The sequence below is a fragment of the Ammodytes marinus genome (assembly GCF_949987685.1).
Source record: "Ammodytes marinus genome assembly, chromosome: 2".
NCBI classification, from domain to species: domain Eukaryota; kingdom Metazoa; phylum Chordata; class Actinopteri; order Uranoscopiformes; family Ammodytidae; genus Ammodytes; species Ammodytes marinus.
The window spans coordinates 35450985-35478484 of NC_137231.1; the positions used below are offsets into that span (position 1 = coordinate 35450985).

Consider the following 27500-nt stretch of genomic DNA (forward strand, 5'->3'; position numbering starts at 1 on the left):
CAGCGATAGCTGCCGAGTTTAAATCAGCTTTCGCCAGCATGGACGCTAAACTGGACAGCATCCAGGCCGTGGTCTCAAGCCAGGGGAAACGTATAACCGATCTCGAGGATAATGCAGAAACTGTTTGCGGACGCCTGGAGCAACTTGAGGCTACGTGCTCCTCACTGCAGGAAGATAATACGCTGTTGAAAGCTAAACTGTCGGATTTGGAAGGGAGGAGCAGGAGACAGAACGTTCGTATCGTGGGTTTACCTGAATCACTGGAGGGTGCGCGCCCCACTGCCTTTTTCTCTGAGCTCCTCGTTGAGGTGTTTGGTGATCAAGTACTCCCTTCTCCCCCGGAGCTGAACAGGGCTCACCGCACTCTGGCACCCAAACCGGGCCCGCATGAGAGGCCGAGATCCGTCGTTATCCGCTTTCACCGATACCAGACTAAAGACCTGATCATGACGAAGGCACGTAAACAGGGCGAGCTGGAGTACCACGGCCACAAGCTCCGGTTCTACGAGGACTACAGCGCGGAGGTCGTGAAGCAGCGTGCTGAATACAAACGGGTCATGGCTGAGCTTTATCAGCGCGGTCTCCGCCCCTCTCTCCTCTTCCCTGCGAGGCTTCGCATTACTCTCCAGAGCGGCGAGAGAAAGTGGCTGCGGTCTGTCTCTGAAGCATCTAACTACTTATCTACACTGGGTGTGAGTCCGTAGTAAATACGATTGCCTGCTGTGAGTATACAATGTGGACAAATGCTCTTTTCATATCCCCAGCCAAACTCTCAGACTGATGGTACTATACGCAATTGTATTTTTATTTTTAATGAGTAAAGTAGCTGGTTGAACGTGACATTTTTGTTGCTTGTCATTTTGACGTATTGTCTAGCTCACTCGCTTTTTTTATTTTTTATTTTGTATCTCTATTTCAAAACGGCTAGATAAGCGTGTCTGTTCTTTATTTTTTATTTATTTTTTTGCCATTTGGACAGATTGTCTAACTCACGCCTTGTTCTTTTTTTTGTATTTCGAATTTGTTGGTTGAGCACGGTATGCTTGTTTAGTGTGTTATCATTTTGACAGTTTGCTGGATTGTTCATAGTGTTACTAGCAGTTATGGGGTGAATTGTACAAGACTTATGTGGGAAGCTAGCATAGGCTAGAAAGTTAAGGCTTGGAATGTTTGTTGTGAGACTAGTAAGGGTCTTTCGGGGTTTGCTGTTGAGAGCAATATATGGGGTGGGTTCTGGGTGGGATGGGGTGGTGTCAACTGGGGGTTTAGCTGATGGGTTATCACCTGCTGTGTTTTCAGTTATCTGTGTTTTCCTTTTTTTTGTGTTTTTTTTTCCTCTGTATTTTGCTACTCTTTTTGTTATCGGAGCAACTCTTTTTACTCTCACTATAACTGAGCTAGATGAAGGGCAATCTTAATTTAATTAGTTGGAATGTCAAGGGGCTTAATCACCAAGTGAAAAGGGGTAAGGTCTTAACCCACCTAAAACGGCTCAGGGCTGGAATAGTTTTCCTTCAAGAAACCCACTTACACGACTCTGACCATGGGCGACTAAGTAAATGCTGGCGTGGACAATTTTTTCATTCTAATTTCAGGGCTAAGGCCAGGGGCACAGCTATCCTTATTGATAGTAATATTCCTTTTGAGTCCTCAAACATTATATCAGACAAAAATGGACGTTTTATTATTGTTTCAGGCAAACTTCACAATAAGTCAGTCATCTTGGCCAACGTCTACGCGCCTAACGTCGATGATGTAGAATTCTTTAAGAGATTTTTTTCTCAACTCCCCGATCTCAATTCCCATTCTCTTATTCTTGGTGGGGATTTTAATTGTTATCTAGATCCAGTCTTAGATCGCTCGTCCCCCAAACCTGCCACTCTTAGCAGATCTGCAGGTTATATCAAATCATTTCTTGCTGATTATAGCCTTTCTGATCCATACAGGTTTTTATACCCCACAGGAAGAGAATATTCATTCTTTTCACATGTCCACCACACTTACACCCGAATTGATTATTTTTTTGTTGATAATTCATTGATGTCAGACCTAAAGTCATGTAGTTATGAAAGTATTGTGATCTCAGATCACGCTCCTCTGCTCCTTCAACTGGCTTTCTCTGACGTTGAGTATACTAGAAGGCAGTGGAGACTGGATCCATTGTTGCTCACAGATGCGAGTTTTCTTTCACACATCTCTACACATATTAAAACTTTTTTGAGTATAAATAGAACACCAGATGTGTCTAATGCAACAATTTGGGAAGCCCTGAAAGCCTATTTGAGAGGTGAAATTATATCATTTGCAGCATACAAAAATAAGTGTACAAAACAGAAACAAACTGAAATAGCTGATCAGATTCTGAACATAGACAGACTATATGCTACCTCACCTTCATCTGAACTTTACAAAGAACGTTTAAAACTTCAGACAGAATTCAACCTTCTTTCCTCTCGTCAGGTTGCTGACCAGTTGCTTAGGAGCAGAAGTACTTTTTACGAGCATGGTGACAAGATTGGCAAACTCCTGGCCAATCAACTGCGCGGATTTAGAGCAAAGCAACTCATCCCTGGAATACGGACAGACAGTGGGTGTACAACATCAGATCAGAAATTGATAAACGAAAAGTTCAAAACATTCTATTCAAATTTGTATAGTTCTGATTGTACAGTAGACGCAGCGGTGATGGACACCTTTTTCAGTAACCTAAACATGCCTTCCCTTTCTCAAGATCTGAGACATAGCCTTGAGGCACCTATTACTCAGAGGGAAATTATTGCAGCAATAACATCTATGCAATCAGGCAAATCTCCTGGTCCAGACGGACTTCCATCTGACTTTTTTAAGAAATTTTCAGCCGAATTATCGCCTTTTTTATGTTCAGTATTCTCAGACTCATTTGACTCAGGTAAACTCCCGCCTTCGTTCTACCAGGCCTGTATTTCCCTGTTGTTAAAAAAGGATAAAGATCCTCTAGATTGTGCATCATACCGACCAATTTCACTATTAAATACGGATGTGAAGATACTTGCTAAAATTCTCGCCCACAGATTGGAGGATGTTCTCCCCTCTATTATATCCCCCGACCAAACTGGGTTTATAAAGGGACGCCAATCATTTTATAACATCCGCCGGCTAATGAACATTTTATATTCCCCCAGAAATATTGAATCAGAATGCCTTGCTTCTATGGATGCTGAAAAAGCATTTGATAGAGTAGAATGGAATTATTTGTTTTTCACCCTTGAGAAATTCGGTCTGGGTCCCGTTTTCACTTCTTGGGTTAAATTGTTATATGCATGCCCTTCTGCCTCAGTATTAACAAACAGCCGTTACTCAAGTAGTTTTGATCTGCATCGTGGGACCCGGCAGGGTTGTCCTTTGAGCCCACTCCTTTTTGCTATTGCAATCGAACCACTTGCGATTGCCATTCGCGGTAACAAACAGATTCAGGGGATATGGAGAGGAGGAATTGAACATAAGGTATCATTATACGCCGATGACTTACTTTTGTTTGTCGCCAAGCCAGCCACCTCTTTACCGGAGGCACTTTCTGTGTTGGAGGTCTTTAGTCAGTTTTCTGGCTATAAACTTAACCTGAGTAAGAGCGAACTCTTTCCGATTAATAAAGAAGCTCTTAAACTTGATTACACAGCTCTCCCACTCAAAGTGGTGACAGATCAGCTGAGTTACCTTGGGGTATGTTTCACCAGAAATTTTAAAAACCTATTTAAATCGAACTTCCTCAAATTATTGGATCAGGCGAAGCAAATATTATCGAAGTGGTCTCCTCTGGCTTTCTCTCTCATAGGTAGAATAAATTCAATTAAAATGACATTACTCCCAAAGTTCCTATATCTATTCCAATGTCTCCCCATCTTTCTCCCCAAATCATTTTTTCAGGCCCTTGACTCATTAATGATAAATTATATTTGGAATGGTAAACACCCTCGGTTAAGGAAAGCATTTCTTCAAAGACCAAAACAAACAGGCGGAATGGCCCTCCCTAATTTCCAATACTATTACTGGGTTGCTAATATCCGTTCTTTAGTGTATTGGGTGCATTTTCACCTTGACGACTCAGCCCCAGTATGGGTAACAATGGAGTCCAGCGCTGTTAGCCCATTGTCTCTATCTGCCCTCTTAAGCGCCGCACTTCCACTCTCTTCGGCTATTCCCAACAGTAATCCCGTGATTAAGCACTCCCTTCGAATTTGGACCCAATTTAGGAAGAATTTTGGAATGCAGAATTTTTCACTTTTCAGCCCAATTGCAGCTAATCATTTGTTTACTCCCTCGACGGTGGATGGTGCATTCAAGATCTGGCATAAAAAAGGCTTAAAATGCATCGGTGATTTATTTATTAATGATCTATTTGCTAGTTTTTCCCAATTGACAAAACATTTTGGTATCGAAAAGACAAATTTTTTCCGATTTCTGCAAATCAGGCATTTTACACAGAAGTTAATTCCCCAATTCCCTTATAAACCGCCAGCCAATCATGTCGATTTGTTTCTTTCTGTAAACCCCACATTAAAAGGCTCAATTTCTGTGTTTTTCAACCTTATTTCAAAGTTGCATAGCCCCTCATTAGCAGCTATAAAAACCCTGTGGGAGCAGGACCTAGGTTCTGCCTTCACAGATCACATGTGGGATTCAGTCCTGGATCGGATACACTCTACCTCCATGTGCGCCCGACATGCTCTTGTGCAATTTAAAGTAGTACATCGTATCCACATATCTAAAACTAAATTAGCTCGTATGTTCCCCGATGTAGACCCGACCTGTGATAGCTGTAAGAGCGCACCGGCATCACTCTTTCACATGTACTGGTTGTGTCCCACTTTGACTGGGTTCTGGACATCAGTTTTTAAAACAATTTCTGAAGTACTTCAGCATCAAATTGAGCCGAACCCTTTCACTGCAATTTTTGGCATCGCCCCCAATTCAGGCTTGCCTAAAGTGAAGCTAAAGGTACTGGCCTTCACCTCTTTACTTGCTCGTAGGGCTATTTTACTTAAATGGAAAGATCCTGCTCCTCCTTCCCACTCACATTGGATTAGAGACATTATGTCATGTATGAATCTGGAAAAAATTCGTTGCACTACCCAGGGATCTGAGACTAAATTTCATAAAATATGGCGCCCCTTCCTAGATTATTTTAACAAACCGACCACATTAATTGAAGAGTAGCTACCCCCTCCCCTTTTTTATTTGATTCAATTTTATTTCTGTTTTTTTTTTTTTTTTTTTTTTTTTTTTTTTTTTCATATTGATTGTTTGTTTTTGTTTCTTGTGGTGTGTGTTTTGTGTTGTTGGGTATGAGGGTGGGATGTGGGTGGGGTGTGTTCGGGAGAAAAAGGGGAAAAAAATGTTGTACTTGATGTGCTACAATTTTGTTGTTATTAACATTTAATAAAAAAACCTTTGGAAAAAAACATTGTTAAAAATATATTTCAAACACATTTTTCGTTCAGCTGTAATTTCTTAAATGTTTAAGTTTTGACTACTAATGGTTCCCACCCCATTCAAGATTTTATTATTGTTTCATTTATTCTCTCTTTCACTTCTTCTCTCCATCAGTTCGCTCTGATGTCAAACTGGATGTGAAAAAAAACCTGCCAGACGACGACGAAAAGGTGAGAGGATTATTTGTACAGTGTGAAATCCTCCAGTATTACAGTAACAAACTAACATTATAGTTATTTAAACTCATTGCCATGTACAACTCTTTCTGACAAGAAGCGTCATAATTACTCTAAGCAATGAAAAAAAAAACAGTTGTTGCAAGAAACTAAGTTACATGTCCCTTCCAATATCCACCGACTATTGCATGAATATATAACCACTGTTGTCCATCAGTGTCTAGCCAATGTATTTGGTACCTGGTATTGGTTCTGTTAACATGTGAGAGGCTGACGTTACATCTGTTTGTAAGGAGCACCAAAGCCACAACAAAAATATGTACATGTAGGTTAAGTGAGAAAGAAACCATCCTTACACTAACTGTTCATATATTTCACCATTACAGTTTATATAGTAGCTACTGTGTGCATCTGCCACAAGAAGTTGATGCAGATTCAGCGTTCTTTATACATGTGGAGCTGGATGTATTTTATATCACACTTTCGCTTTGTCCATTATTCTTAGAGGTTGTTATTGTGTGTGTGTGTGTGTGTGTGTGTGTGTGTGTGTGTGTGTGTGTGTGCTTGTGTGTCTGTGTCTGTGTGTGTGTGTGTGTGTGTGTGTGTGTCTAGCCATAAATGCTTTTCCTCATATTAAACATGGCATCAATGTGTGTTTGTCAGGTAACAGAAGCGACCCGACCGTGTAGTAGCTCAGACAGAGGAGGAGAGGCATCGTGGCAGGTGAGATCCAATAACGGCTTGGTGATGTGTTAGTAGTTAAATATAATCTGTGACAAATGTTAGGCTGATGATGTACTGTATAACAATGGTTCATCATGGGGCGCCCTTAGCTCAGTTGGTAGGGCGTCCCCCCCCATGGGCCTCGGCCAGCAGCGGACCCGGGTTCCATTCCAGCCCGCGGTCGTTCTCTGCATGTCACTCCCCTCTCTGCCCCATTTCAACTCTGTCTCTACACTATCAATAAAGCATAAACATGGCAAAGAAATATCTTAAAAAAACAAAAAAAACAATGGTTCATCAATGTCTGAATGAAATGAGAGCTTTAAATAGTCAAATGTTTTCTCACTCTTCATAAGCATCGATGTATTTTTTCCTCAGGTGACAGAAGCAAAGCTGGCAGGTCCTAGTTCAGACAGAGGAGGAGAGGCAGGGTCACAGGTGAGGCTGCAACAACGTGTTTATCAGAGTTGATGTAAATAAATGTTTTGTGTTGAAAAAATACACTGGTTTACTGACAGGTCTATTAATAACTCAATCATACCTGGTCTTAATGATTTGGGCATGGTTAGATGTTCCATCATGAGCAAATAAAATAAAATGATTGCCTACAATTTAATTACATATAAATAACTCACCAAAGCAGTAGAACTAGTAGGCTAGTTGTAAATCCAACCGCGTAATGCTCACTCCGTGAAATGAAGGCCGACGCCTGATCTTTTCTGCCCAGTGTGTCTCACCTTAATCTTGATTGTTTTTTATGCGCCTGTGCACTTAGCCTTGCCTCGCCTAACACACATCTTACACTGGCACTCTCTGATCCACTCAATGTGCCTTAGTTGAATTTTGACAGTGTGGATAAAATATGTCATCACTTAACAAAGCAATGCAAGTTTTTACATTTCCTTTGAAATTATGAACTTTGTGCCTTTTTTAAATTCAAGACTCCAGTATCCTTCTCTCCTGAACAGAATGGATCTTCATACAGGTAATCATATAAAATGACTAAATACTATATTCTTCTTAAACTTCTGTCATGGTTCATCAACTTGTTGTTCAACATGGAGTTTATAAATACAGATTAAGATGTGGATGGTGTTGATGTGTCCTGCTTAAATTAAGCAAAGCTAATCTAAACTAACATTTCTGCGTCTCTGAGGCCTTTACTAAGGGAGAGTGGATTGGTTCCCTGGACGTTAACATGCCTTACAACTGCTGCACATGAACACCTGTCAGTGAAAGAACAGATTAACTGCTCACACTTGTGCAATAAATAGGGCATCGTGCAATATACAGCTGCACTTCACAAACATTGTGCACTATTATTAACATCTTACCATAATCAATGTGCTATAATAGAAGCACTTCAACACTTCAGCACTCTTTCACTAATTAGCACTTTAGCCTTTTGGCATTTGTTTGGTTGGTCTTTAGCTTCATTGTCTTACTTTCTTTCTTTTTTCAACTGTTTTATATTATGAGTCTTTCCATTTGTGTTTGTTGGTCTCTGTTTTTAAGTATTTGTAAACTAGTGTTCCTCTATGTCATTACTTGTTGTTGTTTTTTATTGTTTGTGTAGTGGCATTAATGTTTAAGTTTCTTCACATCAACCTGCCAATGGACTAAAGATGGAGTTTTGCCTCTGGCGTATTTACATGTACATGTTCATTAATACGCCTTGTCCCTGAAGCAAAGACATTGCAATAGAGCTCAGCCCTTCTTTCCAGGTTCAGGTGTCGTGGTGCAGGTGTGTTCCAGTGTGCTCTGACTGGCCTGGTGTTTGTAATGGCTCAGGAGGCAGAGCTGCTCTACTGGACCGTCCAATGGGACGAGAGCCTCCTCCAACCAGCTGGCAGGACTGCTGCAGGGCCGCTGTTCAAGATCCAGTGTTCTGAGGACGCTCTCTGCCAGCTCCACCTCCCACACTGTGAAACAAAGGATGGTAAAGACATGGCTGTCCTTAATGTTGAACTGCAAACATTTACATTAATGTGTAGCTACATTCAGGGACAAGCTAATAATATAGTACAGTTTATTCCTCACACTAAATGCACACACCCAGAGAGATCACGTGTGTGAGGAAAATTATGGTGAATTAAACAAAATAGCCAAAGGATAAAGGCTAACCTTTAGCCAGGTGTAACCTTGGGATGCTCCTGAGTTAATGTCAATATATTAATCAACTCTCTGAGCTCAAGTAGTAAGAAATTATTTAGGCAGAGATTTACCTTTTAGCAGCAAGACAGACGTTGATCAGCTCTTTGCTTTCACAGCGTTGCTTGTTGATGGCCTGCTGTCTGTCGCCCACATCACTGATGATGGAATGAGCATCTTGGAGCCTCTGGAGATCACAGACACTCATGTTGCTGTGAAGGTCCCTCACCTCTCTGCCTTTGGCCTGATCTGGGATTTCTTTAAAAGGTTTCTGAACATGAATGAGCCAATAAAGGGCCAAGTCCTGCTGTTCCTCAGACCCCCGTGCGAAGAAGAACAGATACTCAATGTATTTCTGCTGCAGCAAAACATCCCTTTGAGTGAGGTAAGGTTATCAGTCATATGTGTTTATCATCAACCTACTCTAATGTTAAGACAAAGATGATTCAGGTCGGTCTCACTTCATTCCTTTTATCAAACATTCTCTTGCTGTGGCTGAATCCAGATGTCCCCCCAGTGGACATCAGTGGTACTGTGTCTATGAGCACACAAGACTGAAGGCTATGGCCTGGGACACACATCCTGCGTCTACCTCTGGAGCGCGTCTGCGTCTGTTACTGCTGCGTTTCTCTTACTGTTGTCGGACACACATGGAACGTCTCAGCTGCTGCTGCTGCAGCGCTGCTCCTAAAGCCCTGTCTTTTTACGTAGGGTTTTCATAGATAATTCCAAGTGTTTCATGTCATTTTAAGATACATATGATTAATATTGAGTTTTGACAGTAATCCGTTTGCCTCATTTCCTTTTTTTTTCTTTTTCTTTTTTCTCAACATTTTCGCTTTTGGGATGTTTTATTTTGAAAGAGACAAACCGGGGAATCGTGAAACTACAGCGTAAGCTGCTGGTATGAAACTACAGCGTAAGCTGCTGGTATGAAACTACAGCGTAAGCTGCTGGTATGAAACTACAGCGTAAGCTGCTGGTATGAAACTACAGAGTATTTCTCCATCAGTTAAAGCAGAGAGCTGCGGCTCAGCTGCATGAGACTTTGAAGTCCCGCGGTATAAAAACGGACACAGACCTAGGATCAAGACGCTGCAGATGCTTTTCACGGGCTGCTGAGGTGAAATGTTTGATGGAAACGTCTTACTGACGGGCGGAGCTGAGCCGTGATTGGGAGTTTGAACCCCGTGCCTTTGATGCATTTCCCCAATTGGTTCTGCTAAAGTCTGACATCAGCCCTCAAAATTAAATCACGATCCATTCTTTTTAATTTAATTTTTAATATTCAATCATCAGTAGGCCTACTCCACAGTGTAAATCATAGATAGTAAATAATATGGATGTAGCATCCGGGCTGACCTCAGTTATTCACACGGCATCCAATAATCCTGGTTTGTGCGCGTCGCCATTTTGTGAGATATTTACTCCGCCTCACGTCGGGGGAGGGAGATAGCTGACGTATACCTCCGAGGCAAAGTGAGGGGCAACGGGCGGAGAGCTGTCACTCAAGAGATCGCGCCAATACATTTTAACCTCTGATAAAATAAAAAACTAACGTGGTCCAAAAAAATTCACCTATAAACATCATTGACTTGACTTGTATCCTGTTATTAAAGGTTGAGCGCCGACAACAAGGTAATAAGAATATCCAAACCACTTCGCGCTGTCTGCTGAGTGTTGGTCAAAGGTACAGTGTCAGCTGTGAACCAGAGAGCTCCACAATACAGCCTGATGTGAGTCAAATCACTTATGATCAACACAATTTTGGCTGCATGTAGAAATAAATTCAAGGAAAGTATCAGAATTTTCTTTTAATCACGGATTTTAAAATGCCGCTTTGCCACTGTTTTTTAGGATGAAGAGTTTGACTCGGATTATGGACCAAATTACCCTCCAACATTTGAGGTTTTCCTGAATACGCACCAAGAGAAAGTGACTTTGATGGTCCAAGATCAAGGGAGGAATGAAGTCTGGAAACGTTTGGTCCCTCTGAAAGGTAACTCCTTCACCCTCCTGCAGCAGCATCCGCCTCATGTCAGAGTTCAGACCCAGTGATACACTGCACTAGACTAGAATAGTTATGTAAAGCTATTTTTTCACCAAATATATATCTGCGGAACATTACATGTCATTTAGCAGACGCTTTTATCCAAAGCGACTTAGAACTGGAGCACGCATTCATACACCGATAGCAGCAGCAGCTACCACGCAGGGTGCAAGCTAACTATCAGGAGCAGTTTAGGGTTCAGTGTCTTGCCCAGGGACACTTGGACATGTGGCGGGGAGACGGGGGATCGAACTACCGACCCTGCAGTTGTGGGTCGACCACCCTATCCACTGAGCTACATCCCCCCAGAACAATAATGGATTATTAGGAATTGTATTTAAAAAGGCAAAGTGAGTAAATTAGAGGAAACTTGACAATTTCTGTTTTTTCTTTGGGCCAGTTCTGTGATCCACCATGAGAATCTTTTAAGTTATTCAGTATTGTAGTCCCATGATCCCAAGTGGGACAGTCCTCAAGACCTGGTTGTTTTCTGTTGTTCAACATTAGACATAACTGTAATTACCTAGCCTGGAAATCCAGACCCATATCTAGAACGATAGAGGGTCTTGCCACGATCAATAGACCTTCCCAACTCAAGGGGCGGCACCTACACGTGCATTTCAAATGCCACTGCATGCAATTGGATAGCACTACAACCAATCAGAGCGATGAACAAGGTGACGTATTAAGCCCGTTCGTTTAGCGAACAGCAGGATTAACTGTCAAATTAAACTTTTGCTGTGGTCGGTCGGCAAAAACAGAACATTCCACTTACTTGCTAATGAAAGATTTGAGTGCCGTCTTCCAAATCGTAAAGGGTCGAGGCCAAAGCAGTCTCAAACTCAATAAACATATCCACAGCCATCTTTGATGTTTACTATCACGGCTTCGGCAGCGTATGCAAAGCACTGTCGTCATCCGGTTACGTCCGCCCCAGATCACCATACATAGGGCTCTGGCCCCGCCCATATCAGATAAAACCAATTGAAACGTAGCTCAGGACTTTCTGAGATATTTAATGAGCTCCAATTGAGAGTGTCCCGACCAAGAGGAGCAGCAAAGCACAAGGTGGCAAATTTCATTTTCCAGCGGCAGGTCTGGATTTCCAGACTAGTAGTTACCCTAACCCTTACCATGAATTAATAGTTTCTAAATTTAACATTGAGCTTCATCCTTCTCCAAAGCGGACAAACCATGCACTGTACTCTCAGAGCTGTCAGACTAAAACATAAAACTCTGCTCGAAGATTTCAGTAAGACAACTTTACATGTACTACAGGTTATTTATCTAGAATGGAATAGAACACTACAAGTGAATCAAATACAACTTGAAAGTATATATAATACTTAGAAACAAAGTAATCAATCAATCTGCATAAAGATTTGTGGCTTTTCAATTAAAATTCTGATTGTTTTGAGAGCGAAAAAAAAAATCTCAAACTACTTTTAGTCGTAGTCACAGCCTAGCATCAAGAAAATCCTTTACTTTGTCATGTGTGTAGAAACAGGACTATGCATAGACACTAGACTAAGGCAGATCCATTATTCAGTTATTTTACTTTTCTCTTCATTTCTTTCAGCTGCAGGCCCCTCAGCTGGAGCAGCTGGAGTCAATCTCATGGCAGACGGTAGGTGGACATGTAGTGAGACGTCTCCTCTGTAAATGACTTGTTCTCATGAAAACGTTCTTCATTGGTTATTTAACTTGAGCCTGTCCTGACATCACTGAGTGTAGTTTGATGACATCATATTTTTGTCTCAAAGTGATTGTTAGAGAATAAACAAAACAAAATAATTAGACTGTTTTCATGGACATGTAAAAGTTCCTCGTAGCTCCTTAATTGAATAAACAAAGTGTTTTCCTGGTTATCCTCCAGGTCCAACCAGGGACGTCCCACAGCCGAGTGTCCCCGCTGAGCGACGGCTGTTCTCAGCTCGGGCCGAGTTCATCCAGAGAGTGTCTGAGCCTGTTCTGAACCAGCTTCTGGATAAACTCCTGCAGCGTGGTGTAATAAACGAGAGTGAGAGGGATTCAGCCGGAGCTAAAGCCCGAGCAGACAAAGCAGCAGACCTGATCGACATGGTGCGAAGGAAGGGGGAAGCAGCCAGCTCTGTGCTGATCGCTGCTCTCTGTCAAATGGATCCATATCTCTCCAGAGGGCTGAACCTCAGCTGAAGCAACAGCCTGGTGGGTTCACTACTTATTGTTATGCAGAAAGTAGATGTCTGGATCTTAAAGCCTGTGTTTTTAATATGTGCATTTTACAATCAAGTTTCAAGGAAAGAAAAGTCTTCTCTCTGATTTTTGGTTGGATGTTGAGCAGGAAAAATATTTTATGAAGATATCTGCAGACTGAGCTGAAAACTACAGAAACAGATGCTGATACCCTATAAGACCTCACATGAGACAGGTTTTTCTTAACAATGGCATTTTTTCAACGTGTAAAATGTGTAATTATGTGTGGTCAGACAACTTTAAAAGACAAGAAAACAAAGAACCAAACAGCTGTTGAAGTTAAAGTTCCAGATGATCGTAAAAGCCTCGACTCAGTAGTTACTGATCCTGCTGTAAAGACAACAACCAGAAAGATCAGCTGTTTGTTACGCTCACCTTCAAGACATTCCTTCATGACACAGTCGACTTTTAAACTAAGAATCTTTGTCGACAAACATAGAAGGGAAAATACCACTTGAATCAGAAGAACATTAAGATTTTTTTATTTTGTATTAGACAGTGTGTAGAGACAGAGATGAAATGGGTCAGATAGGGGAATGACATGCAGAGAACGACCCGGGCTGGATTCTAACCCGGGTCTGCTGTGAAGAGGACAGACAGACAGACAGACAGACAGACAGAGGGGAATGACATGCAGAGAACGACTGGGGAGGACTGAGCCTCTATAGAGGGCGGGGGCTATAACCTCTAAACCATGAGCGACCCCGAACATTTAGAATTGAAAACTTTCAATTCACATAAACATATCTTTGTGTCCGTCTTTACATTTGACTTTCTATGTAATCGCGCCGCCTCTAAAATCTGCTTTGCATTGTGTCTGAACACACCAGTAAAGTTCCCACTCAGGAAGCTGTATGGCACACTGACCGGGTTCAGTCCTACAGTCGTGCACAGAAAACAGTCAGACCAGTTTCTGTAACTAAATGCCCTGGCTGTTTAAACTCTGCTAATCTAATAAAACGATGCTCCAACAATGGCCGCCTGTATGTCTTTAACTGGGTTCAAAACACTTTGGTTTGTATTGTTTTCATCATAACCTTTAAAGGAACTTTTAAATATTTCTGAAACAGTCTAATTTTTCCTCTGATGATCATAAATAACATGAAACAGCAAACGAGACCATCGATGCAAAGAATGCTATTATTATAAAGTCTTTCTTAATGCCTTTGTCATGGGTATACGCTGACCCAGAAACAACCGTTTGCATAGTAAAAACACTACCGCTTTTGTCCAAAGGGGGCGCTAGAGTTAACACACTGAAAGTTTCACGGAGCAACTCTAAAATGAGTAAAGTCTGTGTGCAGCAGCTTAATAGCAGAAGGAATAATTGATTCTTGATAGGGGTGCATTGTGACATGGGGCGCATTGTGATATTGTAACATAAGCCCCTTTTACACAGCCAGTGAAAGCCGGGAATATGCCGGCCTTTCGGCCCTCCGCCCTGCTGTTTAAATGCGACAGTTGCGGAACGAGGGAAGAAAGGTGCGAGTGATCGTTCCGGGAATTTTACTACCTCGGGGGGTAGTAAGATTCCCGACACGATCAGTTCCGCCTCTCTGTTTAAATGCTCCAGCTTGTTGATGCGGAACAGGGGGGCGTTTGACGTTCCATAGTCTACGTTCTAAACATGCGACCATGTTAGCAGTTGAAGGACGTGTGTTTAACATTAACCACGGCGGCCTGATGTCCCGTAAAAATCACCAAATAAAAGGAACGGCGTATAATCTAGCTGATCATAATGTCCGTTGCTCAATCCAAACCCCCGCGCTTCATTTTGCAGAGTGTATGAGTCTATTTCTGCCCAGGAGAAGTTGTACAATGGGAAAGCTAGGCTAGGCTAAGTAAGGGATAAAGTATAGCGAACGGGTCACTTGCTAGAAATAAAGACCGACAAGCTGAAGCAGGAGCCCGACGCGCAGCGGAGGGCTCTTGCTCTAGGTTCTTATGTAACTAAAACGTAGTTCAGTACGCCAGTAAATAGGAACGACCAAGGAACGGTGGAATAGTCTGCTCGCCCCGCTAGACTGTCTGCTTCAGCTGACTGAAGGCTCGGGCTCAGCTGTTAGCCACAGAGCTACTGTTTTGCTAACACAACTCAAGACTCGCACACTCTACAAATAATAATTCTAATCGGCCAATATGTTTAACAAGAGTTCCATCTAGCTAACAAGCATCATCCCCCAACATAAATAACACAATTCATGGAGAAAATTACTGCGGAACGTTTACATTGCGGGCTGCAGCCTGAAGTTACTGTCTTAATATGCGGCCAAACGTACTCACATCGTCTTGACTGGATTCCGCCGCCGCTATTATTATCCTAAGTCTGAGCGTATATCCACACTTTATTTATGCCTACAGTAACGTGACTTCACACACTGTGTGTATGTTTATGTCTGTCTCACAAAGAGACTCGCTCACAACCAACCTGTCACACAAACACACACACACACAGACAGACACAGAGGTGAAGCAGTGAGCAGCGGAGTGATTTTTGTCAGTTTGGTTAACAGTCCCAGAGATGTTGGACTCAGCGCGTAGCGAGATCTCTTTCAATATGAGATCCATTATTTGTGTGAATAATAAGATCATTAAAATGTGTAATTCTTGCTCTGGAAAAACACATATATTTTGTTTTTTCTGTATTAACCCTCTGAACTCCAAGCCGTTTCAGAGCGTTTTTTTGCTCCTTTCACATTTTTACAGACTGTGGGCTCATTTTTTACCTTATCTACAAGTTGTGCATCTCTAAGTAACAAGCACAATCATGGCTACAATCAAGAACTGCTGCAAAATGTCTTTTGAGCAATATAACACAGTAATATTGGCATCGTATACAAAAAAAAATAAACAAAAGTTGAATTTTATCGATAATTTATTTTACAAAAAAATAAAAACTGTGGAATCTTGGAATACACCATTTCCCCAAGGGCACACATACATATACAATACAGGAAAAAAGTAATTTTGACTGTACATCACACACAACATTATTTATTTACATTTTTGTAAGCTTAACTCTAGGCATTTTTCCGTTATATGAACATTCCACTTTGCTGAGGCAGCAGAGTCATGCCATTGATTGTAGCAGTTATTACAATAAGACACAGTGTCAGTGTTTTTTTTTAAATACAATTCAGTTATATACAACATATTGGTGTCTAAAGTTTTTATAGAACATATTTTGGCTAAACACTATTTAATTTTTTTTACAACCTTTACTCAAGCATTTTTTTTTTTTCACTATTTACAAGGCACGTCTTACATCTCTTTCACAGTGTTGTCATGCCATTGAATGTAGCAGTTACTACAATAAGACAGTGTCTTTTTTTAAATTAATTTATATACAACATATTGGTATTCAAAGTTTTTATAGAACAGATTTTGGCTACACACTATTTACATTTGTTCAACCTTTACTCAAGCGTTTTTTTTTTTTTTTTTTTTTTACTAGGATGTACAAGGCACATCTTACATCTCTTTCACAGTGTTGTCATGCCATTCACTGTAGCAGTTCCTATCTACAATAAGACACAGTGCAACATTGCAGTTTCTGCACTTCCAGGCAGTTTTTTTTTTACAAAGGACACACCTGTGCCTTCCCTCTGTTGCTTTCTCTGATTTTTCTGCAGTTGGGTTCACAGCAACCGGGGCACAGAGCTGTTGAGAAGTTATCGATGAGATGGACGGTGGGGCAGATGTGGAGGGTCTGGACGGTGGGGCAGATGTGGAGGGTCTGGACGGTGGGACATCTTCCACATTGATTCCACAGAGTTCAATTGAGAGGGTCTCCATGAAACTTAAGTGGTTCAATGGTTGAACCGTTTTTTTTTGACAGAGTTCCTTGTGAATGATGAATGCATTTGTTGCAGCAATGTCAATGAAGTGCCGAAAAATGGTTCTGTACCATTTAAGTGTTTTGTGATGTACGGAGTAGTACTGAATGAGCTGGTCGGACAAATCAACACCCCCCATGTGCTGGTTATATTTTGTGACAGATGTTGGTATGGTTGTGGTTTGTAGCTGCCACTGTCCATCTCTCCCCTTGACACGCCTCTTCACAGTTTCCCCTGAATGGACCGTGTGAATTGATGAGCAAAGTGACACCTCCCTTGTGTCCATCCACTTGGTGAAAAGGAGTTGCCCTTCACGAATCCACCTGATGCTTCCTCTCGTAGACTTTTTGGTCAGTGCATTAATTTGTGTTTTTGGTGTGCCCTTCCTTGTGTCCCTGTATGTCCCACAGGCATGGACCTTCATGGAAAGAAGATCTCTGAAGAGCTTGGGACTTGTGTAAAAGTTATCACAGTAAAGGTGATAACCACTTCCAAGGTACCTTGGATCGATCAAGCCCATAATGGAGTCGTGTGAGAGACCAAGTCCGGTGACGGATTTCGAGCTGCCTGTGTAGATGGTGAAGTCGCTGGTGTAGCCATTTGAAGAATCAGCCAGAACAAAAAGCTTAATACCCCACTTGGTCGGCTTACTTTTGATATATTGGCGCATTCCGATCCTAGCTTTTGTGGCTACCATTCTCTCGTCGACTGAAATGTTCTGCCGAGGATGGAATAACGCCTTGCAAGTCATTCTCATCTGGTCGTAGAATGGCCTGAGTCGGTGGAGTGGGTCATATGCTGGTGTCCCTTTCTTCTGGTCATTCACAGCATCTTTTTCCGGATCGCTCATGTGAATGTTCCACAATATGGTCTGGAAGAGATTCTTGGACATTACAGTGGCTGGAGATACCACAGAGAAGAAGGATTTTTGGTAACGCTTTATATTAAGGTTCTTGTTATAAGCCTTAGTTAATAGGTAATAAGGACCTTATAAGATGCTTATTAACATCAGTTTGTGTTAATAAGACTATATATAAGTGTTAATAATAACACAATAAACATGTTTACTGTGTGATTATAAGACTTTTATAAGCACTTATAAGAAACTTCTTAACTATTTATTGATTGCTTAATAGCATTAATAAAAGTCTTATGAGTTTCTGATAGCTGTTAATAAAAGCATTACAAACCTATTTATTGAGTCTTACTAACTTACCTATTATGTCATAGTTAAACCTTTACTAAGGATTGTTTGTTGCTTTATGAAGGTGAACACACCTTTATTATTTGTTTATTAGCAGTTAACTATGTTCTAAGAACGATGCTTATTAAGGTTAATAAGTCCTTTATTAAACAGGTAATAATGCATTTCTATGCTCTAAGAACAATGCTTATTAAGGTTGATAAGTCCTTTATTAAACAGGTAATAATGCATTTTGAAGGTACCTGCTCTAAAGCGAGAACAATGCTTATTAAGGCCAATAAGTCCTTTATTAAACAGGTAATAATGCATTTTGAAGGTACCTGATCTAAAGCGAGAACAATGTTTATTAAGGTTAATAAGTCCTTTATTAAACAGGTAATAATGCATTTTGAAGGTACCTGATCTAAAGCGAGAACAATGTTTATTAAGGTTAATAAGTCCTTTATTAAACAGGTAATAATGCATTTTGAAGGTACTGGATCTAAAGCGAGAACAATGCTTATTAAGGTTAATAAATCCTTTAACATACACTTTTTAACAGTTAATACGTGCTATATCTTGTCAAGGTGGATACAATGTGAATTAAAAAAAACTACATGTAAATACAATGTTACAGAGGTGAAGCACAAAAAAAACTTTTAAAGAAAAAAAAACACTTAACAACTGTGCAATTGTAAACATGTTTGTTTGTTTCCCAGAACTTTCATGAACAACATTTTACTAAATGTAAAAAAATAAATACCTTTGTAAAATAAAAATGCTGCCTGACATCAATTCAAGTGTCCAATGATGAAGACTATTAATTTAAAATATTAAATGAATAAGAACAACAAAACAATTAAACGAGTAGAGCAAAAAAAACTTCCATCAAAACAATAATAAAAAAAAAACTCTGTTGTAGGTAAAACAATATAAAACGACGTGTGGTTGTATGAGTTGCTTCTGCATATTGAATCTGTAACCTTATGGAGATGGCAATCCTCACTAGAGGAATTTGGGCGAGACGTTGCTGTATCAGAAGTCAGCATTATACTGTTGCAGATAGGACAAGCAGAAAACCACATACAACTATATAGATGCTAACCCAGTGGTTCTCAAACTTGTTTTGTCATTCCCCACTTTGGAGGTGGGAATATTTTCAAGTCCCACCGTTCCCCGATTGTGTCAACAAAATAGTAAGAAAATTGGTCAGTCTTAAAAGTTTAAAATGTATTGAAATAAAATCAAGTAATACAATTCAAAAATAGATCATTTAAAAAAAAGCCTTCTTCTGCTGGCCCCCTCTGCAACAGTATGATGCTGACTTCTGTTATACTTCCTCTTCCTCTTCCCATCGTCTGAGGAGGAGTCAGACGACAACGGACTTGAGCCCCAGGGGAAGGTTGAGTCAGGCTGGTCTTTCTTGTTACTGTATAAAGACAACACAAAGAAACATTGATCACAATTAGACAGATAGCAGACAGGTTATACTAAGCATTTAAGCGATTTGGACATGGAATCTGCAAAAAGGGGTGCAGTATCAAAGTAAATTTAGTCTGTAATGGTGACAATTGTTGGAAAAAAGTTAATATTTTCTTTCATTCAGATAGTTGTCCCTTCAAGAAATCTCTCTCCGTTGTCAGGTCTTTTATTTTTACATCCTGGCATTCTAATTTATACCTGGCCAGCTCATGTTTATATTTCTGTAGACCCAGTTTGGCAGTTAGGACAATTTGGGCAGCATCTGGGTCAGCACAGAAATAACCATTCAGCATTACTTTGCCCCTTCCTGACAAGCTAGCATGACACAACTGTTAATAGATACGTTTGGTTGCAGTTTTTATGATAGTGTAAGCTAAACGTTAGCTCAAAAAAGAAGCTCACCAAAGCTTCTGAAAGAAAGTAATGTAAGCTAGGCAAACAACTAGCAAGCTAGAACCAGCTAACGTTACTATAGCATTACATTCTTAAACTTACCAGAAGAGTCATCCTCCAGTTCGGACCTCACCCTCTTATTTTTCAGAGACCTGGTTTGGGGTGCTGACCGTGCTGACGACTCCGACATGTTCTCCTTACTTTCGTGAAACACTTTGTCAAGCATGGCCGTCAAGCTGGCGTCAAGCCTTCAGCGACTTGCATACACGGAACTTCCGGTTTTACAACTACCTTCAAAATAAAAGCCCTTTAAGGATCTGATTTGAGGCACAAAACTGATCATACGAGTCATATTCATCATAGATTGTGAAAAATATACTACCTTCTCGGGGCATCTCATTTTAACACTCACTCAGTGCGCACACATAGAGGTGAAAGAATCACTTCAGAGTAAAAACAAATATATTATGCACTCATTATGCTAGATGCCAAAAGACAACATTTTGGAAAGAGGGATGACAATCAGTGACTTTAGCCAACTAAGATATGGCACTGCAAACCAAACTCAGAAAACTCATTTTTGAAGGTACTTCAACAAGAAAAACATTAAAGCTAATCAAATACCTTCACCGCTCTAACATTGTATTTACATGTCGTTTTTCTAATTCTCATTGTATCCTCCTTGACAAGATATAGTACTTATCAACTGTTATTAAGTGTTTAATAAAGGACTTATTAACCTTAATAAGCATTGTTCATAGAGCATAGTTAACTGCTATTAATTGATTAATAAAGATGGGGTTACCTTCATAAAGCAACAAACAATGCTTAGTAAAGGTTTAACAATGACATAATAGGCAAGTTAGTAAGACTCAATAAATAGGTTTGTAACGCTTTTATTAACAGCTATCAGAAACTCATTAGACTTTTATTAATGATATTAAGCGATCAATTAATAGTTAAGAAGTGTCTTATAAGTGCTTATAAAAGTCTTATAATCACACTGTCAACATGTTTATTATGTTATTATTAACACTTATATATAGTCTTATTAACACAAATTAATGTTAATAAGCATCTAATAAGGTCCTTATTACCTATTTACTAAGGCTTATAACAAGAACCTTAATGTAAAGCGTTACCGGATTTTTTTCTCCAGTACAGATGCATTTGGGGAAGCTTCACAATTGCCATGTAAAACAGTAGGCCAATGAACTTAAAAAAAACTGCAGGGCTGATATCATTCCAGGTGAATTTCTTCCCTTGTGCGATACTCTTTTTGGCTTGTTTATTTGTGTTTTCGCAGATGATTTTCACAGTGTTGCAGTGGCGGCTGGTGAATTTTCTTTTAGGTGGGGCTGAAATTTTATAAACCAAAACCATGTAGGGGGTTCTGGGGGGATCCTCCCCCGGAAGATTTTTTGGTGATTTCCACATACAAATGAAGCATTCTGGTGCATTCTGACAAAATAACAAAGACAAAATAGAACATTTCCTTACAAAGACAAATGGGGCAGGGGAACTAGGTTTTAACTTAATTTATTTGCCTTGTAGAATTCAGCAAGATTAAAAGTGCAAATAACAATTGAGAATTATACACAAGTTAACATTCTCTCTCTCTCTCTCTCTGGCGTTAATCGGTATCACACCCAGAAGTACAAGCCTTCAAAGACTGAATAAGAGATAATAAAAGTTGAAATTTAAATCATCAGCAAGTGCTGGGAAACAAGTGATTATGATCACTGATAAAATTAATACATAAACACAAATTGTGACCATATGTCTTGTGTGCGTCACATCATAGGTTTGCAGAGAACTATATATATATACAATATGCACACTAAAAGCAGGATGCCAACATAGGTTTGCAGAGAACTATATACAATATGCACACTAAAAGCATGATGCAAACTTAGGCAATAGGTGAGGTTATGAACGTGACAATCGCATAAACAACGTGATAATGGTAAGTCTAGCAGTAATCATATCATACATGCTCAAAGTTTAAAAAGGGACTGCATAATATTTTGAGTTGCACTACTCATAGACTGTAGAAGAGGGGGGGAAGCTGCTACTACAACTGCTAATAGGGATGCTAACGGAACATGAGCAGAGAGGTGTGTGTCTCCTGCTCTGACCGCAGCTGAGAGGGACTGGTGCGCAAGGACCGGGCCGCCGCCTATCAGTGCTCTGTGATGGGGAGGGGCCGTGGAGTCTCCCGCTGCTCGTTGAGAACAGTTAAAAGTGATACTTGCCTTGGCGAAAAAGTCCCAAATAACACCAGAAAAAAGCTAGATTTGTCGCTTGTCGCTGTTTTGAAAAAAAAGTCGCCAGGGGGGTAGAAAAGTCACTAAATATAGCTACAAAATCACTAAGTTGGCAACACTGCACGCGACTCCGCGAGCAACCGGTAGTAGATCCGAATGTTGTTGTTTTTGTTGCCAGGTAACCAGTTACAGGGCGCCAATGCCTAGCGCCCCAAACCCTCCGTTAAAACTGAATGGTAATAGAAATTGATAGGGCCACTCTGAGTGAACGAGGGTTTGGGGCGCCGTGAACTGGCGCCCGTAGAAGTCAAATTAGTCAGTTTTGAGCTTGAATTTTGCCATGAAATGTAAATACAGTGCCATAATATAAATTCAGTGTGCATTCTTAAGTAAAATTAAATAGTTTAGTTGCCTCAAATTAATAAAAAAATAATAATTTTTTTTTTTTTTTTTTTGGGGTCGGAGGAGGGGGGCGGCGCCCCAGCGCCCTCTATGGGCCAGCCGCGCCTGCAGTGTTGTGATCTAAAAAACTTTTAAATAGCTCGGAGGGACTGGGGTTGTCTAAAACTCCAAATACCTGGACTCCAGGTGTACGAGCAGGGCAAAAGCTTGAAAGAGGTTTTGGCAATGTGTCTGGATGATCCTCTGTCTGCCATCCAGAAGCAGTGTGTGTTGCTCCAGTTGACCCTGTCTGCCCAGAGCTGTAGTCAGATTGGATGTTAGGCGATGATCCATCACGTTTACGTTTACGTCCACGACTTCCACTTCCATTTCCACGTCCTTCAGGGGTTCACTTGCTGTGGCAGAATTACTCTGCGAAGGGAGTGATGGTGGAGCATTACTGGGTCCTGCGCTTTCATCTTCCGATCTGAAATAAATAAAGTGGATTTCTAACTATACAGTATATAATTTTTTTTGTGTTTTTACTAAATTTCAGAAATGACACGGGTTGTTGTTATTTTCTTTCCTATTACTTTACAGCAAATTACAGATGTCATATTTAGCCTATATACAGATAAATAACATCCATGTCTTATGGGGGATATAGCCTAAAAGCTATGTCGTTGAAAAATCTACATCCACAACAGCAAGACTATTCACAACTTCCTAAATGGGCTGCTGTCCTGTTAGCCTACATACCCAAATGTGGATGAGTCAGACACATCTACAGAAGTAATGGAAATGCAGTAAGTATACTGTTATAGCCCCCACAAATATTACAGAGAGCTTTCACTAGCCTATGCTTATCAATAAAAAATTATATAGCCCTTTTCATATACCCTACATTAGACCTAATATAAAACACAGTGTATTACAAAACAATAGGCTATTTACAGAGAAATTACAAATAAATATAACAATTATGTTTTTGTGTAAAAAAAATAATAGGCTAATATAACAATGGATAGCCTACTATTGTAAAATATACTTACAAATCTTGGCATGGATCCTTGCCCTCTTCAAAATCGTCCTCTGAGCCACTGGAAAAACTATCTGGAGCTGAATCTTCATCTAGTCCTATGTCATTGGCAAATTCATCTCTAGCAAACATGGAAATTACTTCCTCTGAAGAATATTTACCAGCCATTGTGTAATCCTTTTTGATAAAGGCCTAATCTACTATATAGATTTGATCTAACTTTTGTTTTACAACTTTTCTCTTGCTCTTCTCAGTTTTGCCGGTTGGTGTCACTATTTCTTTCTGTTGCTGTGTCATTCATAGAGCCGCTGTCGCAGATTTGAATGATTTATGTCGCATTTCTATCGCGTCACATGTAAACAAAGATGGCTACTGCCGTTTGGCCAAACAGGCGTATAATTTTGTGAATTTTACAGCTTCTTGATTGCTCAATTGGTTGATTTTTGGCAGATTTTGGAAGATTAAAGATTTGTGGACATTCGAAATGCAATATTTTGATGAAAAGTTGCGGTTTTGGCTTATTTTGTCGCCATTTTACATGATAACGGTCGCATTATACGGGACGCATTCACGGACCCTCGGAAATAGGAGAATCCGACGATTAATACAGTGTTTTCAGCTTCTGTGTAGGGTAAGTGGTTCTTTTTGGCTATTGTATAACAAAATACTTTCTTTCTGGGCCCGCCGGCGCCCAATGGAATGTAACAAAGTGCAGAGGGTTAAGGACAAGCCTGAGATCCACTAGACAGTTCTGCAGGGTGTTAAAAGAGCTCTGTAGGTTCTGAACAGATTGTTGTACTGAATCAGAAATGCAATACAGTACAGTGTCGTCGGCATACAAATGGGCATGGCAGTTTTGTAGTGATGAAACAATGTTATTGATGTAAATTGTGAATAGGACTGGACCTAAAATTGAGCCCTGCGGAACACCATTTGTAACTGTTAAAAACTCAGACTGGTATCTTCCCAGTTTTACTGACTGCTGTCTATCAGAGAGATAGTCCCTAAACCAGCTACATGTAGAATAATCAAAACCAATTTCATGCAGCCTCTGTAAAAGCAAATGGTGATCTAAAGTATCAAAAGCTTTTGACAGATCAACAAAAAGTGCTGCACAGTGCATTTTTTTATCGATAGCTGTAACAATGTTGTCTAAGACCAAAGTGACAGCAGATACGGTACTGTGGCCTGCCCTAAAACCAGATTGAAATGGACTCAAAATGGAAGCACTGGATAAAAAGGTTTTCAACTGAGTATTAATGACTGATTCTAGAATTTTTGCCAGGCATGGGAGTTTGGAAATTGGCCTGTAATTATTGAGATCACTTTTGTCACCCCCTTTATGTAATGGAATGACGTGAGCTTTTTTCCAGACTTTAGGAACAATACCAGAGGAGATGGAAAGATAAAAAATATGGGTTATTTGTTTAGATATGATAAGTGCAGAGAGATTTATTGAAAATGGGTCCAAATTGTCCTCTCCCATGTACTTCCTGGGGTTGATGGCAAGAAGCGCATCTACAACAATACTTGTTGGAACTTGAACAAGGCTGAAAAGAGGAGTTTTAGAGACAGGTGGTATGCTATTTTTATTTCTGGTGGTGGAAGGCGTAGATACTCCATTGTGAAAGAGTTTACCAGCAGCTATGAAGTGTTTATTGAAAGCTAAACCAATTTCTTTCTGATCATTTAAAGTCTGATCATTTATTTTTAACTGACTGGGAACAGTGCTAGAATTGTTTTTGTTATAATTCACAGCCTTCCAAAATAGTGCAGGGTTGGAGTAGCAGTTGGAAATTAGTTCGAGGTAGTAATCTTATCAGTGGGGCTTAAAAGGATGACATGCTTCAATTTGCCAGGGAGCATACAGAATGGACTCTGGAGCAATGAAAAAAGGTTGTGTGGTCTGATGAGACCAGATTGACCCTGTTCCAGAGTGATGGGGGCATCAGGGTAAGAAGAGAGGTGGATGAAGTGATGCTCCCTTCATGCCTAGTGCCTACTGTACAAGCCTGTGTGGCAGTGTACCAGCCCCTGGTGTGTTTCATCAGGTCAGTTGTTATACATGTAAATATTGAAGTTGACTATCAGTGCTACCTGTAGGCATATCGTATGTGGAACATAGAGTGTCAGAAGCTTTGCTTTGAAAGGTTTTTCATTTCCATGTGTCACAATGAATATAATAAAATGCACGGGCTGTATATTTCTTAAATATTTGTGTTGTACAAGTATGTTAATGTACTACAAATTCAATATCAGTTACTTTGAATAAGTTTATTTTAAATGCTTTAAGTATATTTAAACACTAGTGTACTATTTTGGTAAGTGATAATATCCAAATAAATACAGAAAAATATGTTTTTAATGTATTTATGCCTTTAGTGCAACTTCCAATATATTTAGTACAATTTAAGGTGTTTCGATTAACACAACTTCTAGCATATTGCATTAAAATGTTTAATTGTTAAACTAAATATACTTTAAGAAAATATACTAAAGACACTTTCTCCATATTTCTAACACAATGAAATACTTTTTTCAATGCAGTAAAAGTATGTTAAAAGGTACTGGCAATATATTTTTTAATATTTGTTTTGTTCTATGTAATGCACTAAAAATTCAATGTCAGTATACTTTGCATATATACTAGAAATGCTTTTAGTATGTTTAGTATACTATCTGGGAAAGTGGTGGTCAAATAAATACATAACATTTCTAGTGTCTGGAGTTAGCCACCTCAATGTGTGATGCTTGGTAGCATACCTCTGTTTTGACAACAGCTCTGAGCGTCACTGAATATTCCCACTTACGTGAACTTGACAGCAGCAGGTAGCGATCTAAGAAATCATTGAGTTGTGAAAATGTTTTCTGATCGAGGTGGCCTCATGATGACTTTGAGGGACCAGACCACACTGACAGATTGTGGACATTATAGCAGCATTCTAACTACTTTTTTTAAATTTCTTTATTTAGAAGGGACAGCGCACATTGATAAACATGAGCACCAAAGTTCAACATGTAAATGTGCCAGATTTAGCCATGCAGGCTAATTTTCACCTGTAGTCCCTGGCAGGTTGATTAATTAAAATAAATCCTTCATCTGCAAGATTAAAGCAAAACAAAGATTGAATATCTGCAGGTGAGAGAGTGATGAGAATTATTGTTTCATGTCAAACACTGAGATAAGACGAGCTGAACCTCTGACGTGAAGAGCAAATGTTTCTCAAATCAGGAAGTATCAAACTGTTTTCTTTCATTATAACATTTTGTAATAAATGTGTCATTACAGACTTTCTGGCTGTTATCTCTCAGAGACTCACTGTGAAGTTGTGGCCTCAGCTCTGAAGTCCAACCCCTCCCATCTGATAGAGCTGGACATGAGTGAAAACTACCAACTGGAGGATTCAGCAGTGAAACTTCTCTGTGCCGGACTGGAGAGTCCAAACTGCCGACTGGAGACACTGAGGTCAGTTCACTGACTGTAGAATATAAAGTGTTTTGTGTTCATTCAGTTGACCGACGTTTTAAAGTTTTGGTTCATAGATGTTCAGGATTTGCTTGAGCACAAATCTGAAGAAATGTCATCTGGTTCAGAAATATCATTTTTTCAAAATGGCTGAACAATTGTTAAAGTAAAGAAAAGTATAGAGATGACAGTTTTCAGCTTTTACAGACTCACATTGTGGTCCATCAGTCAGTGGTGATGGTGTCAGTACTGGTGAGGCTGTAGAGTGTGTGAGGGATATGAATGATAAAAGATCGAAACGGGCTGCAAAGAGAGAGAGAGAGAGAGAGAGAGAGTCTGTTCAGAGAGAGAGAGAGAGCTTAAACATATCAAGTATTTAGTGTTAGACGGTGTTTCCTTGTCCAGCTGCAGTGGAGAAAACTCAAAGAGTGAATTTGGTGCTTATTTTTCTATTACTCAGTAGGGACAGGAGAAATGCGTACTGCCACCAATAACTCTTTTAATGTACATATGGCATGTTGTTTTAAGACTGGAACAAATGTGGACCTCTGCTTTTAACATTTTCCTGTAAGCTAAAAAACACAAGAAGAAGGTAACATAAGAAATGAAATAAACAGTTTGTTAGTCCAACATGCATGCGTGTAAATCA

At 40.0% G+C, this 27500-nt stretch overlaps 1 protein-coding gene across 1 annotated transcript in view; it reads left to right on the plus strand.

The window, feature by feature from the left end:
- LOC307265558 (uncharacterized protein) overlaps positions 1–27500 on the plus strand; it is a gene marked incomplete at both ends in the record, with an annotated part of 60134 nt that overhangs the window by 16993 nt on the left and 15641 nt on the right. The window contains one exon of the mRNA XM_080047317.1: positions 26675–26851. Within this exon, the coding sequence (XP_079903443.1) occupies positions 26675–26851 (177 nt within the window). The remainder of the gene's footprint in view (positions 1–26674; positions 26852–27500) is intronic.